Here is a 17,043-nt window from a genome sequence, read left to right as displayed (position 1 = left end):
GCTTTGTCCAGTGCCCACTTTTGCCCTTTGTTCCAGTGAATGGAATCTCCTCAACAGTGTACATGAGCAGCAGGTTATGTCGGAATATTTCCAAAGGATCTGAAAGTGGCAAAACAGGCTAGTTCTCCAGAGATTCGAACTGACCACACTGGGACAGTGGTAGTCATGCGTTTTCATCTCTCGTTTATGATATTCTTCAACTGAATGTGCTGCACAAAGCCCGCCTCATGTTTCAGTTGGTACGATATTCAAGATGTCGCAGTATATTTTCATAAGTGAAACTTCTCGCAAGTTTCAAATAAAACACAATGTTGACGGAAGCTCGAGGACTGCGCTCACTAGATGAATCCCAAGAAGGGTGAAAGCGATCGTGTGCTATCGAAGAGTTTTCAGCAACCTTGTGATTAGTTTCCCTTATGAAAATCCCAACAAGACTTTCAGCCGATCATAAGAATTTTCTCATTTGAGTTGGCCTTTTCTGTCTCAAAACGTCGTAATAAAATCTAGAATTTTAATGCTAACCAGAACGAATGCAAAGTATTGGTTCTTTTAATGTCGCCATTCCTCACTGCTCCTGTTTCAGTTAACCTATGTTTGACCGAAGGCTTGCACTGGAAACCTATGGGGATGGTCACTCACTGCGGATCGCCGTTCCCTCCCGTGAAAATCCGTTTTTTCTATGGAGGACCATCCGGTATTACATTTCAACTCTTACCTTCAAGGTTTGTGCGGCCTCCTTTTTCCCAAATTGAACGATGCAGAAAATTTTCCTCCCCAAAGGCTATCCGAATAGTGTGAGTCCAGATTATTTGGAATATCAAATATGGGACACTGTGCAGGTGAGCTTGATTCACATACTTTAAAATACCCACCCAATGTGATCAGTCTGTCTCAGTCTGCAGCAGATATTTATTTGGCTTCTATAGCTAATGTTATCCCTCTATCAATTGCACCAGGAAATCGACTTTTGCATGAAAATCCCTTGCTTTACCAGGCGATAAATGGTTGTGAGTCGCGAATTCTTGTGTGAAAACAGGTTGTTCTGTGGAACAGCTGATAATGTACCTTAGCTTGTGGCGCCTTTCTTGCATCTTCACAATTTTTGTCACTTCATTCTGGTCAAAGCACTTATGGTGCAAAACACTTTTTCACCGGTGATCAGCTGGATGCATGCTTCCACTCACGCTTTTCATTCCTTGTTTGTATGCTGTTTCGTGCTTTCCGTCATCCTTTTTCATTTGTTACACATCCTAGTTCACAACCCAAAACATGTTGAACCCGTCGGGTTTTCATGCTTCTTAGGAATGAGGGACGAATCGTACGTGCATACAGTTCTTTCCAACGAGTAATGAGTGTTTTGTAGCACCAATGTGGCCGCGCAATGAATCGCTTTCATTGTAGACTGACTGAGTCACTCATGTGTCTGTTGACAATAGTGTATTCAATTGTAACTTCATGCTATGTCGGTACAGGTGTTTTTCATAAGTGAATGTTTTACGATAACAGCACCTGAGAGCCGATGGATTCTAGGACACCGAACAAATTTACCTGAGTGGCTTGCATTTACTGCCGGACATGTATCGTTCTTTTACTACAAACGCATAAAATGCCGTGAACAAAAATTACGTTTATATGTTTGCAAGCCTTTTTGTTTCATTGTCTGTTTTTTGGTAATTGTTGCGTCTCATTACTCCACATTGTACTGATCCTCAAGTCTGCTGGAGTACTGTTGGTCCATTTTACCAGAGAGGACCTATTTTGCGTTATCTGGTCCACTCCTGGCAGGAGGTTCTGTAAATTGAGGTCGATTCAACTTGTTCATAGATCCACTATACAACTTGCTTCTAGTTTGCTTTTAATTCGTATTCCTCTTTTTCCTTAGGCTCTGGCTAGCAGTGTTACGGGCGCCCTAGCAGCGCAATCCGTCCTCATCGGCGTTGGTGTAGGTGATGTTAAGGCAACCATCCTTGGAGCCAGCCTGTCCTGGATGTTGAAGGGTGAGTAACTCATTTGTCGCGCAGTTCTCCGTCTGGTGGTGCAAACATAGTACTCACCTTTTGTCGTCATTCCAATTCCTTCATAATGGAATCGCAGTACTTTGGCTCTGAGATATCTCTGTGGTCTGTTTGCCGCCCATCTATACTTGATAATGTCCGTTCGATTCAGCAGCTCTGCTGTAGAATTCTAGATAGTTATTTATGGAGGTGCTGTCATGGGTTTCCAGCGGCTCACTGTCTTCAACAGTCCAAACTACTTCCCATCCACTTTCGTACGTTTCTTATCCTTCCTACTTAGATGGATCGGGTATGATCGGCAAAATAGTTTTTGTCGGTTGGCAAGGGTAAGCTCTCAGTCCTGTTCGTTTAACAACATTTCGTTGATTCTGTAAACAGAAGTAATTTGGACTGTGACTGCAAGCGTTGGAGGTAAGAAACTCGATGCATTTTATGCCACTGTTAGAACGCTGCTTTGCCGTAAATCCATATTAATTTTGCCTTCTCTGTATTACAGACTGTTGGCAGATATCATCAACGATTGTGCGCTCTTTCTTGAGTTAGCGTCTTCGTTTTTCCCGTCAGTATTTACGTTTATCATCTGCGTGGCCAACCTATGTAAGGTAGGTGCAGTTGTACCTTTTTGAATAGCCTGTAGCTGAATGCTCTGTCCATTTTTCTCAACCGAGCCTCTATACTTGGTGCTTTCTATGAGGCGTACCAGTCGGGTGCTGCTATTGCACAAAGCGATTGAATGATCAGGCTCACGGCCAATCCTGTTAGGCTTATATGACCAATGTGGATCCCAGGCCATTTAGTTTGGCGTCCCGCGTTGCACTGTCTTCTTACTGAGCTTCCTTGTGAAATCGGCTTTGTTCAGCGTTAGGGAGGGGATTGTTCGCACACGGAACCCTGGCTTATGGAAAGCGTTTCCCCGGACTGTCTAGGGCGGTGACCATTCTTTGGAAGGATGCCATGACTCTTCAAGGTCGTCTTGCAGAATTATTGAAATTGTTCATTGGACTAAATAAGAAAATAGGCATACATTCATATGGCGGCTGACCATTGTGAATTAAGAGAAAATATGCGCACCTTAGCCATACATTTGGCTGGAAATTTGGCTTTCTTCGTTATTCTTCCTTGCAGTCAGTTGTAAGTGTTGCGGGAGGAGCAACTCGTGCGGCCGTCACTCTTCATCAGGCCTTGGATAACAACGTAGCTGACGTCGCGGCAAAGGATGGTAGTCAGGTGGGCTTTTTGCACATTTTTCTTCACTGTGCTCCTACACTTGTGTTCATCACCCCACCTGTTCTTTGCCCATTTTGGTAAACATCGGGTATTGTACTTTACTTCTGCTTATTATCTCATACGGGCTCGATAACTGTCACCCAATTTCTTCGTCTGACATTTTTAAGCGGACGATGATGTAACTGGATTTGTTGCACCTGAGGGCCTTGTCGTAGCATCATTCTGCAGTCCACACTACCATTATACCGTACTTCTTAGTCACTGAGTTTTGTACTATTTCTGGATTCCGGCATTCGATTTCTGTCAGTGGTGTTCTCGATAGCTTGAGGATCATAATTCACACGCACACAGAGCTAACGTATTTGCTTATCGCTTACCCGAATTGTAAAATAAGGCCTTTGTTTCTAACCATTTTTCGTGCTTGATATCATGTCGAACTAACTGTCAGTTCTTTTCTCACATCTTTACTTGTCAGGAAACGTTGTCAAATCTGCTGGCTTTGTTCTTCAATCTCTCGGTGGTGTATTTTGTAACTGGTAATTGGAGGTGAGTCATGAACTCAGCAATATTGTCCCCTCTCTGAATCGTTCTGGTCAGTAGGTTGAGAAGGCCCGGTGGTTAGAGCACGAATTTACTCATCGGGGGGTCCGGTGCTCGAGACCGACCTATGCCTCTCGACTTCCCCCGTCCAGGCTTAGGCAACCTGGCAGTATCCCTCCTGCTTCCTTCTGGTGGCATGGAACTTAGGTACCGAAAGGGATCTACATCTGAACGATTTTTTCTTGTTAGTACTGGTCTCAGTGATAAACTTTGCAGCTCCCTCTAGTACGGTAATGTGATGTATTAAACGGAAATAGTCCATTCAAAATTGTCCGTGAAACAACAAGCAACCAGGGAAAAGCACAAGGACGAGGCATGGTCTTCAGTACACCCAAAACCTATTATGATATGCAAACCGATCACCACTCATGAGAAACAAGAATGAGTCATTCCGGCTCTTTTACTCACAAATCCTCCTTAGATTCTCTAACACTCCACCAATGCGGCAGCTGTCCACTGAAAGCTAAAGACATATCAAGCACCTTTATAGCATTTATTTACCCGGTGGAATATTTTCTAAGGTTATCTGTAAAATTGGGAGTCATTTTTCTTGTTTCTCACTTCAATCGCACCGATTTTTGTAGAAATTTCCATGATAACCACCTCGGGCCTTGAGACTGTTGTGGGAAGAAACTACCACATTTCGCCTGATTCAGGTCCTTTGGAAGGGATAAATGTAGCAACCAAGTTGGCAAGTGTCAAAAGTTTCAGCATATACCTTACACGAACTCAAGGACTAAGTTGTAATCAGCACCCGAATCTTCATGGGCACTTCATACCCTTTCTCAGCCCTTTAAACAACATAGAACAGAATGGTTGAGTATGTTGGTAGGTGACAGCTTAGTTTATCTCTATGGAGGACACAAAGAATATGTGCTTGCTGGGCACTATTGCAGTTCCGAAGCTGCTAGTCAGTGATTATTTCGGATGGTTCGCGGAGCTGACAAGTCGTTCTTCTGCTTCGGTTATGTCAGCTACAATCTGTCGGCCATTTTTGATGCCAGTGGCTTTGACTAGGCGTCTTTGCTGCACGTTTCACTCGAAAAGAAGTTCGGTTTAGTGTGCATATAACTTAAAAGCGAACTTCTGCAAACCGTATTAGGGCGTCTCAGACACTCGCTAGGCGGGAAATATTAGGCGTCCACATGATGGATAGCAGGATATCTCAGTTACGCAGTAAAGTTATGTAGTCGTTAACATTGTGCCCACTTACTCCCAACCTATCTATTGTTTTCATCGTTTTCTCTGTTTTGTCGGACTACACCAACTTTTTTTTGACACATTATCAGTAGGCGTCTGAGGCAATTATGGGAAAATGCTTTGGAAAACAGGAAAATATGGGGCGAATGAAAAGTAATATGATGCGATTGTCTATCTTTGTTATTTCGCAAGGTTAGCTCATACTGAAGCCTTTTAATTCGCATTTTAGATTTGCGTAATCACAGCAGGATTGCCACATATACTGAGTCACAGTAGCCGAGTGTGGATTTGATTCTTCTGACGTGAGATACCTAAACCGGCTTTCGTAAGGTTTTCTGACCGTGATGCAGTGTAGACCCTCCTTTGGCTTTTCTCAGTTGAGTACATGGAGTGTCAAACAGGAATTCAGCATTATCCGGTCTCCCCATTACTTGCCTCGCACACTTTTTGAAGTATTTGGTCCATAACATCTGCGAGGAAAAGTGTTGAATATTCAGCGCCCCAATTCTTTACTCAGGGCCTCAACTTTTATTCTCCTGATGTGATTCCTCGTTCCCGACTAGTTTTGCAGCGCCATCCCGTAATTTCGCATTTCAGTATGATTCTTTTTGGCGATTCGTCTTTCCTTGAAGTTTACACGTGGTTCCTAACGAGCAGAATATCGACCTGTAACTATTTGTCGCATTTTACGTTCACCACTTTTCAGTGTTATTTGGACTGGATTTATCATCCTGACCTTTATTCATGTGTACGCCAACTATCGGGCTGTTCAATGTCTTAGGTTATCCACCTTCAATCGCAACCGTTTCCATATCGCAGTCCAACAATGGCTGAGACAACGACTGTTTCACGGCCCAAGCGTTTCAGAGTCCACGGCAATCCCGTTCCCATCCATCGAATGGGTAAATTCACGAGAACCCATCTTGTTTCCTGCTAGCAACGCGCGTATTCATCTTGGTTGTTCCCTGCAAACACTTCCCAATAAAGAGTGAGTTGATAATCTAGAGTGGTTTCACTCTGTATTGGTGTTTGTGTGTATCCTAAACGTACTTCCCCTTTGCTTTGTGGGGGATAGCCAAATAGAATGATCTGAAAAAAGTTACCAATCTGTATTATGAACGTTCAAAATTTACCCACTTAGCTTTTCAGTACCAATGTTCAACAAGGTCAGAACATAACCTCATTGGCTTGGCGTGTACCATTATCCCTATCTGTTTATACTTCAGGCAGTACAACTTGAAGGATTTGATCAATGTGTTTTCTCAAGAGAAATATTTGCTCTACTGCCCCAACTGGCGGGCAACATCACATTGTAAGTTGCCTCCTTGTTTCGGAAGTTATTCCACCCCATTTCACGTGGTTTAAATGTGATTTCGATTCATTTGCGTGAAGTAGGCTGCCGCTCAAGATAATCCTTTTTGATGGCGTCTTGGTAGCACTTTCAGCGTAGATCAAGTGACCGGACGTTTACTGAGATGAAGCCTGTGCCCCTGCTTAACCAGGCATGTTCACTTCCAAGAAGGTTGACTGATTATTGCATCAGTGAGTGGTTCCTGAACAAGACTCGTCTTTTGGGCACCGTATCAGAGGTCAACTTATCAACCTCCGGATGAAATCCAACCACTGACGCCAGTGGCACCACTGAATAGTCTTATCAGAATTGCAGAGAATTGTAAACACCGAAAGAAAGGCTGAAAACCCTATACTTTTGAGTGAATTTGGTACGGAGTTGAAGGAACTTCGACGAACGCTGTTCCAGCACGCAGTCGGAGATGGCATTCGATTCGACATAAGTGCACTGATTTTTTGAAGATAATCAACGTGTCAGGCACCGGTGATGGTCACATTCTAAAAATGGCGCCTGGATAAAAAATCTTTCAGCGGTAGAACCCTTTTAGTGCTTAGCTACCATGCTACCTGAAGAAAGCGTGGGGGCTGGGATGCTGCCAGGTTGCCGAAGCCTAGACAGGGGAAGTCGAGATGCAGAGGTTGGGTTCTAACCACGGACCCTCTGGTTAGTGGACCCTTCTCGCCCCATCACGCTTGGATCAGTTGAAAAAACAGTTCTTCCGCCGAAACCATTTACAAAAGAAATATGCTCGACTCAGTGTGAGGAACCCTGGTGCGCAGCAGTTTAGGTGCTCTTGAGTGGAGTTACAAAGAACTTGCACAGCTAATTTTCACCGATTCCATCAATATCTGTCACTGCGTCTACGCTCCTCTCATTGGCTGGAGCCAGTCTGCATATGTGAAATGCCCCCACGTCTATTGCTATCAGTGCACAGAAAGGATAGTGTACGAAAGGAGAATATCTACGCTTCTGACCTTGTGGTAACCTTCCAAGACTTCAGACCCATTCTAGTTTTGAAGGCGACCGAGGTTATGGAGTTTGCTCGTGAAAACCTTGTGCCGTAACTGTTTTGGCAGATTACAAAAGGCATTTCTTCTTTTGGCGCTGGTTTGGGTTACGTACCGGTGCACTTCAGACTGTTAATCTTATATAAATCAATGTTTGTTGCTTAATCAGTTGCATAGGTTCCGAAAATAGTGTTCGAACAACTGCGAACCGAATCACTTTGAGGAATCATCTTTCGGGTAATTACACCAGTTGATGGACCGACGAATTAGATAAAAGTCAGGACATTCCAAGCAACCGAAAGCCATCCCTTTTCGTGAATAACTTATTAGTCGAGACGACACATCCCGAGACCTACGTCGTGGGGCCGATACCTTAACAAAAGCCAGTTCATCGTCGGTTGTCCAGCAACAGAAGTAAGCTGGCTCATGTTTACGCAGAATGCAGTCATTTTTCTGGTACAAGATGGGGGATCAGGCCACCTAACCACGCTGGCGTCGTTCCTTCAGAGGACTTCGAAAGCTATTCAGGCTGTAATACTTTTCAGAGGAGGTTAATTCGATTTGTTCATAAGCTTGTCGTTGTCATTTCCGTTGTTAATGTCCTACCTAAGCGATGTTCAGAACGAATGGAATGGTAAATTATCAGAACAAATTCCTCCCATCCAACAGGATATTTGCTTCACAAGTAGGTACTATGGTGCTGAGATAGCGGACAAAAAAGTTGTCAAAGCGAATTAGCACAGTTATCACTGAGGCACCGGTTGCAAACAGTAATGAGACTACTGTACAGTACTCTTCGGTTTTCACTTGCCGGATGTAGGTTGTAGGTCTGTCATAAACAAAATAGAAATTTTTGCCTAAGTTGCTGGCCTTCTTTTAAGAGTCTTCGCCTTGAGTGACCTAAGGATCGCTTATAGGCTAAGAAATAATTCTAAGGCACGTATAGTTTGTACACGGGAGCTAACGGAATTATCAAAAGAGCCATTGAGTTGTATTACTGGCCGGGGATGGCAAGCCAAACAGAAGGTTGTCTTAGAGTGCAGTGTGTGTCGCGCTAATGACAGAATATAAACAACGGTGGTTCGCAGAATCTACGGTATCCATGGAAGTTCGCTTCAAAAGAACATTTTGAGCATGAAAGGAAGCATTGACTCGTGGCTTTAGACTACTATGGTCATTGCTTCAAAATGGACCAGTTGGATAGCATTACAGCAACAGTAGCTATCATCCAAGAAAAGAGCTCATTTTCTCAGATGTATATCCATGAGATTCCGTTGACCTATTACGGTCTCGAACTTGTGAGGTTCACGAATCCGTTATATCGTAACTAGAGTGTCCTCGGGCTAACCGTCACTACCCGGATGCGACTAAGGGGTATGGATTCATGAGTCGTGATTGGTATGAGTAGCTGGACGTATGTTTGTACGTTCGTTTCATATCTCAGGTACGTAAATAGGTGTCAGCGAATCGGCAGGACAATTATTGAACAAAGCTCTCAGTCTCCCCTTTCCTTCTATTATCACATTTCATTGCACGGGACAATTTCGCCATTCACCTCTAGCTTGTTTTCTCTTTCCGACTGATCTTCGTAGCCTTGGTTCAACGGATTTCCAGTTTTTTGAGATCTTTTCCAGGATCCTTCTTGGCAACGAGGTTCATTTCACTTCACAGTGTTTCCTTGAGTTACTTTAACGGTTCCTTGTTTTGGCGATTGCTACACATCCACCGCACATCACGGCTAGTTTGTACCTTTTTGAGTATCACTACGGGTTCACACACATAGCATGCCAACTAAGTAAGAAGCACAACATAGCATACAATCCGATGATCTTGTTTCAGCAGGCTGTGTACAGCTTAATCACTACAGTGATCAAGAACAATTTGCAGAGACAAGTACATTGTTTGCCTCTGTTTGCCTGATTTCAAGACGTTGAACAAATGTGTTGCTGATCAGATCAGGTGGTCATGCATCGGTTTTGAGCGGCTGTTGACAGTCATATTTTTCAAACGGCTTACCTACGCTTTATCCAAGCGCCTGTCACACTATGTTTCCGGTAAACAAAGATTCGTGAGGCTTCACTCGTTGATGAATATGTGTTCGAGATGCCTATTTCTATCGCTGCTTACAGTTGGTCTTTATCGGTGGAATTTCTCGTTACCTCCCACCTTTAGTTTATCAGAAAATGGAATAATTTCCACGGCCGTCGTTTTATTTACAAAGTTTGTCCTAGGGGAGCAGTCTAGTTCGCGTTTTTCTTGGTTGTCTTTTTTCAAATTCCAAAACACATGACCCTATTTCCTCTTATGTTTGAAGCACCAAACTCTTCACCGTTAACGATTCACATCGTTCTGGTCCATGGTTGTCAGCTCATGGATCAACTGATGTCCATGTTGCATGCTGAGTTGTTGGTGTTCTTGAATAAAGTGAGTTACCACTGTCGAGTAGTTTCGATGAGCTTCAATCAGAACTCACCATGGTTCTATACCTACGGTTTTCCTATTTTGTGCCTTCCCGGTTATCTTGTAGCAATAATGCTAGAGCGATGTGCCTAAATGTTACAAACACAAATTCACTGTGACTCGAGATTCCAGAATTCAAATTCTTCTCAGTTGTAACAACTCCATCAGGTTTTCATGTTTGGGACATTGTGCTCGCTTTCTCACTTCTATGAAGTGGTTCCCTAGGGATGATCTCTTTTCTTGGGTCAGGGACGTTTAGTTTGCAATCAGTACCACTTGCGTAATTCAAATGTACTCAAACTATTATATGCTTAAAAATGGTGAACAAGAGGCGACCGGTCCTCAATCAATAGGAAAATATTTGTGACCGGTTGGGAATTCATCGTTTCAGAACGGTTTGGTAAACAGTCGGTGGATTTATTGTTGGGTAACGTTTCGCTTTTGACACAAAAGATTCGTCAGGCCAAGTGAGTAAGTGAGTAGGTTGATTGGGTTTTAAGGCAGTCAGGGAACCCATCCGTGAGATTTCTTATGACTAGCCGACTTGATCAGTGCTGGGTGTTCAGTCTGATGTTCCTGTTTGTTGATCAGTGGGGATGGCTAAGATTTACGGTAGGTTGGTTAGAGGGATTTGTCTTCATGATGAACCCGGATTTTTCGTCCTTGCTTTTTCAGCCTAGGACAACTTAATGGAAAATTCCTCTTGGGGTCGTTCACATATTCCGTTCACCTGTATTCGTCACAGGGTGCCGGGACTATTGGTTTCGGGAATGGCGGTGGGGTGGTTAATTGGATCTAACTCTGCCTGGATTTTGTACTTTTGGACCCAAACTAATTCGCTGATAACTGCACACTGCCTCGTGTCATCCCGGTTGATCTAAGACCGCTCTCCACGCGTTTGCAAATTCTACTCCCTCTATTCTATTCACGCTGGGGTGCTTGGCGAGTTCCAGCGCCTCGGCCACCAGTCCCTGTGGTGTGAATCTTAAACCCCGTTTCTGGATGTCCATATTTTCTAAATCTATCCTATGGCCAGTGTCTAGTGGATGCCCTACCCTTTCCGAATCTTTGACTGACGCCTTGTACTCATCTGCGTTTTTCGGTAGTCTGATAGTGAAACGCTTATACTCACCGATTATGGTGTGCAATTCCCCGGCTGCCTGACCTATATAAACCTTCATACAGTCGTTACATTTTATTTTGTATACACACCTCCTAGTCCTATCAACCGGAAGGCGATCCTTCAAATGCACCAACACCGAGCTTAAGTCTTTCCCTTCTGGAACGCCACTCTAATGTGAGCCGTATTCAGTATCCCTCTAATGACTTTAGATGTCCCTGTTTTGTATGGAATGACCGCTGTTCCGACTCACTCCTTGTTGGGCCTTGGTGTAGGCACCAATACCCGTCTTAGTTACCACTTAATTAAACCTGCTGGGTATCTGCGATCTTGAAGACGCTTTCTTACCTCAAGTTGTGCTGCTCTTCGGTCGACCTCCCCTGTACACAGTGCTTTCACTCTCCCAAACATCGTTGAAACTATACTAGCATATACTGCTTTTGGATGTGCTGAGCAGTGGTTTAAGACCGCACCGCTATCTGTTGATTTCCACTACTCTTGTGTGTCATGCAGTCAAGTCAAGTGTACCAGATGTGGACTCTAGCTCCATACTAGACTTTATGTGAGGGTTCACAGTGTCCATATATTGAAAGAATTCACTCACCTTATCTCGCTTTATCACAACGAACGTGTCATCTACAAACGCCTACTTCAGCTATTTTCTTCAACTATTTTCTGATAACAAACTTCAAATTTTGAATCATAAGGAATCATTTGACCATGTGGTGGCCACTAATGGACCAACCGAAAACCCAAATAGACGGATGACCAGAATGGTTCAGTACCTACCGCTCCTTCTTGAGAGCCCGTGTAGACTCCAGTCATATACTTGTCGTTTACTGCTTTTCGTTGATGTTTTACTGTTAACCTAAAACAACCCAGTTGGCCACTGAAAACCTCGTAGACGAAGATACATATCCTACAACGTCTGCCTGCTGGTCCGATATCGGATGCTAACGGTCACCCCAGAGAGATATCCAAAACTCTACCGCGGTACAGCCCAAACCACTCTTCAGTCACTGGATTTCCGATCGGATCGTCACTTTGCTGGAGGCCAGGTGACATATTCCATGCGGTCGCAAGCATAATCCAACTTGAAGCCTCGTCCGACGCCAGGTACAACTGATCGTGAAGCGTGGTTGGTTCAAAACGCCGAAGAAAGGGAATAAGCTAAGAATGTTGGTCTGTGTGATCTTGACGGTAGGAGCGATTCAAAATAGACTTTCTGGCCAGTAGCTTACTTCTTGATCGCTGAGCTAGTATTTCAAAAAGTGATAATGCCATTTGGTTACCTTAATGAGATTTCCAGCCCAGTGGACTGTTTGAAAACAGCTCCTGTGCTATTCCGGTTGCCACCGTAGTTTGAAAGTCAGTTGAGAATAAAAGCGCTTCCAAGGATAATGGGATTGAACCGAAAACCTTGTCTTGTCGAACTGCACAAAAGCCGACAGCTACTTCTACAGTTTTCTAACGCACGTCATGATGGAGGCTTTCCATAGAAATAGAATTAATTTTATTTTTGGTGATACTACCTCAACGTCTTGTGTGCGTTGCTTGCACCGGGGATTATTCGCTATTGGCCACGAGCCTTCAGCGCAGATGTTCGGCTCGAAGATGTTCTTTCACGCTTCGTGTGTGCAATTACTAACAAGTTGCTCACTAGACATTTCTTACTGGAACGAAGCGCAGTGTTTATGTACAATTAGCAATCATCTCAGTCGGCGAAAGAATCCTAAGCGTAAATACCGCAAATGCGATTCAGTTGGTTATTCACACAAATGGGTGTATGGTTTACGTGCAGCTGTGACCCTAATGGGCTGAGTAAACCGGGTGCAATTCGCTGATTAAAAAATGCTGTTGATCAGTGTAATGTAGGCGCTTGACAAACAACACTTATTGGTATGGCTGTAGTGGAGTCCTGGAAAGCTCGGCAACGGGATGTGTTTTGCCACTATTCGGATACATCTGGTCGGCGTAGTTGGAGTCAGTCACATGGCCTAATCCCTTGACATACCAAGTATTGAAGGTCGATAATCTGCCGAATGACCCATCACTAGTTAACCTTTTTTAAACAAACGTTCTCTGCGTTTCCCGCCTCCACAGTTTCATTCTCATAAGGGTGTATTACCAATTTGTAAGGTGACGTTTATGATGATTAGGACATTTTTGGCCACGATCCATTCACTAAAAGTACATCTGCGACAGTTACACTAGGGTCGGAGTGAACAAGACATGCAGCCAAATGTTTGAGATGAGCCTACCCTACCAATTCATTGGAATTGAATTGTTCGAGTAGTCCGGTTAATGTCTGCGCATTGAGAATTACCTTAAGTTCAAGAGCACCGCGTGTTCCTCTCAGGCGAAATTCACCTTTTCTTATTCGTTATAGTCACACTATTTGGGATGAACTCCCGGTATGGCCTCAAAATAAACCTATTGCGGCCCCCCACAAGCTATTCTGCTGTCTGAAGGTCAGGTTTCCCTCATAGAGCCGCATGTGAGCACTGATACCACTACTAGTGCTAGTATTTTGAAGAACCCAACTGTTACTCTGCTCTCTTTGGCCTGGCCAACAAACCTCTGAATGTGGCACTTGCGCATTAACACAAGGGTAAATCGTTCACTTTCGAAGGTTTACGACTGTCCTCGCCCATATCCTGTCGTTACTTTAGCAAATTCATTCTATCTGCTGAGTAGTGTGCACAATTTCTTTTCCTTTCCAGCTTCCCCTTAATTTTTACCCGACTGAAGAAGTCAAGAAAATTAGACAATCAAAAACAGGTATGAATTCACGTTGTTTGAATCGTATAGGGTTAGTTTTTTTCCATCCTCACAAATATTTCCACTTTATGGCACCGTAAAGTTCAATCTTTTCGCTTTGGTATAACTTACCTTATTCGCTGTTGTCCTTACTTGGTGGAAAAAGATTTGTGGATAGTTGCAGCTAAGTAAACGGTTGTAACCGTACAGTGAAGTCACAGAACTAGCCTCGTATTTGTGGATACTGATTCATCCTTGCCTTGTGGTTGTCCAACTTTTATTTACTTATGATAGTCCAACGGCATTGTTGCACTGGTACCTGTTCAACCCATCTTCTTCTCAACCCATCACACCAGGTGCATGGGTTTTGCAATCGGAATTAGAGAAGTACAAGCTATCCGTAGTTCAGTTTGTCTTATGTAAACCTTTATTCCTCCCACACGTTGCTTTGAGTTAGCATATCTCATAACGATAAAAGACGCGTGCTCTGCGATCTAGCAGATTCACAAAGGTCAAATTCGACTGGACTGATTTATTTCTTTTACTGTGTTCACCGTCCAGCATCAAACCGTCTGCAATCTTTCCTTCTGTCGCCCATTACCATTAGTTTAGTCACACATTGCTGCTCCACTTGACACATCCGCTAAGCTCAACAGTCGGGTTTTCCGCGTAAACTGGCTCGTTACCCATACAGGCCATAAGATGTGAGTTGTTCTAACTGATTATATGTGACCAAAATGATCTCTGTCCAGTCATCCGGCACCGGCTTTAAACAGTCCCACACTAAACGGTGTATTCATTAGACCACCATCAGACCTTCCAGTTTGGACATATACTTTGCGATAAAATTGGGTGGCTTCAGGTACAATTTGAGTGAATTTTCTCCCCGAACGAGGCACCTTCCAACTAATTAAACGAAGCGAAAATTCACACTTTCGCCGGTTTCCTGGGCTGTAAAACTGTCCAGTTGAAAAGTGACTGCGAAAACTTCACAACTAGATCGATTCTCGACGCTGGATGACATACCTATCTGTCATTGTTTTCCTTATGGAAATGACAAAAATCAAAGAGAAAAGTTACTACTAGATATCTGCTATTAATTGTTCCATTCCTGAATGTGCTCCTAACTGGCCTCTGTTTCTTACGGGTTGAATGACAGCAAAATCGGTACTGGTCAGAGCAGCAGTCTGTGTTGGTAATCTGAAAGAAACACGAGCCAGGGCGCAATTAAGCAGTCCAGTATGATTGCCAATCAGGGTCCGGTTGCAGCGCCCATTCCACTCACAAGAGCCGGTCAGCGCTGAAACACCCACCATGCTCTAGATACAGCAGGCGTGATGTGGCCCTCAAATAGCGCTCACAGAAAACTATCTCTTGTAAATACAGCCCAACAGTCGCGATCAATACGGTATTCGTTCAGACAGCTCCTGTGGTGAACCTTGGCCACCGATTTCACCTCCATCAATACCCATCTGAAGATCCCAGTCTGACCGATTGGAATGGAAATCGTGGTCGTTCAGGAATCAAAAGTGCGACTGTGAAGTGTTAGTGTATGGGAACACTCAATTCTAAAACGAGTAGTCCATGAAGAACCCCAGAGATACATGTGTTGATTGCAGTGTCATACTTATTTGGTTGTAGATCAGGTATCTGTTGATCGATTCACCGAGCCTGGTAATTTTCTTGCGGACGTCTGGTCACCAATCGTTTGCGCACTGATGTCTCCGCAATCGGTGACTGAGCGTCCGCAAGCAAATTTTCATGTTCAGCGAAAGACAGCTGCCAGTTTCACATTTAGCATTCTTAGGTAAATTTGTTGTAATTAACTTGTATTATGCCGTCTCAGGCCGAGGGAGAAAACGAACCGAGCCGCTGTTTACGTGCCAGGGCCTCGTTAGAAGTGCATTAGTATACGAGGCAGCGGATTACGTGTTTTGGTTATTTAATTGTTCTTGTCCTTCTCGAAAAAAGTTTTCACTGACTATTCTAAGGTGGAAAAAATCGGGACGGCCGTGGGTAGGAAACAGCTTTTTCTCGATTGCAAGCTGGGTACCACTTCTCTGAAGGTTCAGCTTATCCTAGTCCACTGTAAGGCGTTTCGGTGCTCAAACTAAGCTACAAGTCGCTTTGCCCCACGCGAAGTGCAACTTGTGACAGATGCCCTTGCTGCCATGTAATGCTTATGTTCGCCACACGGTTAGTATCTTTGTCCGTCGAGTTCACTTGCACACTTGGACACTAGTTCTCGGTGCGTCAGTAATTTCGTCGATCAAGCCTCTGCCGGTGAATGTCTGCGATAACGTAACTGTGAGAACCGACGTTTTGAATGAAACTTTTCAAAAGGTTCACTGAAGCTTTGTAAACGCCCTATGTCATTTAGTAAACAAAGAAACCTGTTAACGAGGTTGGCATCCGTCCAGAGTATAATTTTGCTCTATGAGCTGCAATCGCTACTTCCAGTATACCAAGCAAACCTCCACGGATGTGAGGCGGTTTCTGTCTGCTGCCGCCTAAAGACTATTAGACTTTTAAACAAGGTATGAGAAGCTCACATTCGGGTGATGGTAGCCTACAATTAGCACAGGAAAACCACGCTTAACAATAGAGTCTCAGCAAATTGTCTCCTAAACGGGCCCCTGTCAGCAGACTGTTGGTATGCGGTTATAAGGCACGAGTGATGCGGTAAGTGAGGAGGATCATGATGAACCCAATCCAGTAAGAAAGGCTCGCAAATTGCCTTTTCATTATTCATTCCCTTTCAGTAACGGAATTTTCCCAAATGACCTTGGAATGGACAAAGCTGTTGTCGGGAAAATTAATACAGGACATATCTACCTCTCCAGCTCCACGGTGGAATTTGGATTCCCTACATTTTTCTGCTGACGAGTGGCGTTGCACATGGACTGTTACTTGACGTTCAGTTTTACCTTGATTTCACGCTGTTACTTCCTCACATAGGTGCCTGAACAACATTAATATATCGTGTATTCACTTGCCTCGTATCATTCTTAAGTCAATGCACTGACTGCGACTTCTTAAACTTCCGATGAAGGCTGAAAACACACGCAGCCTACAAATAAGGACGCGCACAACTGAGAAATTAAACGAATAGGGGCAGGTTGTGGCCTCACCTTACGTGCATCAGTCAAATTGTGAACCGGAATCCATAGGTAACTGTTATTTCAATTGTATCATCCGTCCGCACCCAGTGCATGAAGCCGTAGGTTTGAATTTTGAGGCCCCGAGTTCGGACCTCCGCTGGATGCACTGAAAATACCTGCCACCCCACATCCACGTTCTTTT

At 44.0% G+C, this 17,043-nt stretch overlaps 1 protein-coding gene across 1 annotated transcript; it reads left to right on the top strand.

The window, feature by feature from the left end:
• Positions 1-590: 590 nt before the first annotated feature.
• T265_04061 (hypothetical protein) lies at positions 591-16,717 on the top strand (the record flags this gene model as incomplete). The annotated part of the gene is made up of 12 exons (XM_009168696.1): positions 591-722; positions 762-839; positions 1,883-1,997; positions 2,296-2,341; positions 2,512-2,617; positions 3,141-3,242; positions 3,718-3,788; positions 5,749-6,030; positions 6,269-6,354; positions 9,715-9,824; positions 13,704-13,761; positions 16,503-16,717. The coding sequence occupies 12 exons, from the start codon at positions 591-593 to the stop codon at positions 16,652-16,654; spliced, it is 1,338 nt and encodes a 445-aa protein (XP_009166960.1).
• Between the last annotated feature and the right edge of the window lie 326 nt (positions 16,718-17,043).

The sequence above is a fragment of the Opisthorchis viverrini genome (assembly GCF_000715545.1).
Source record: "Opisthorchis viverrini unplaced genomic scaffold opera_v5_63, whole genome shotgun sequence".
Taxonomy (NCBI): domain Eukaryota; kingdom Metazoa; phylum Platyhelminthes; class Trematoda; order Opisthorchiida; family Opisthorchiidae; genus Opisthorchis; species Opisthorchis viverrini.
Note: the sequence above shows the minus strand (reverse complement) of the source record. Positions and strands in the feature narration are given on the sequence as shown.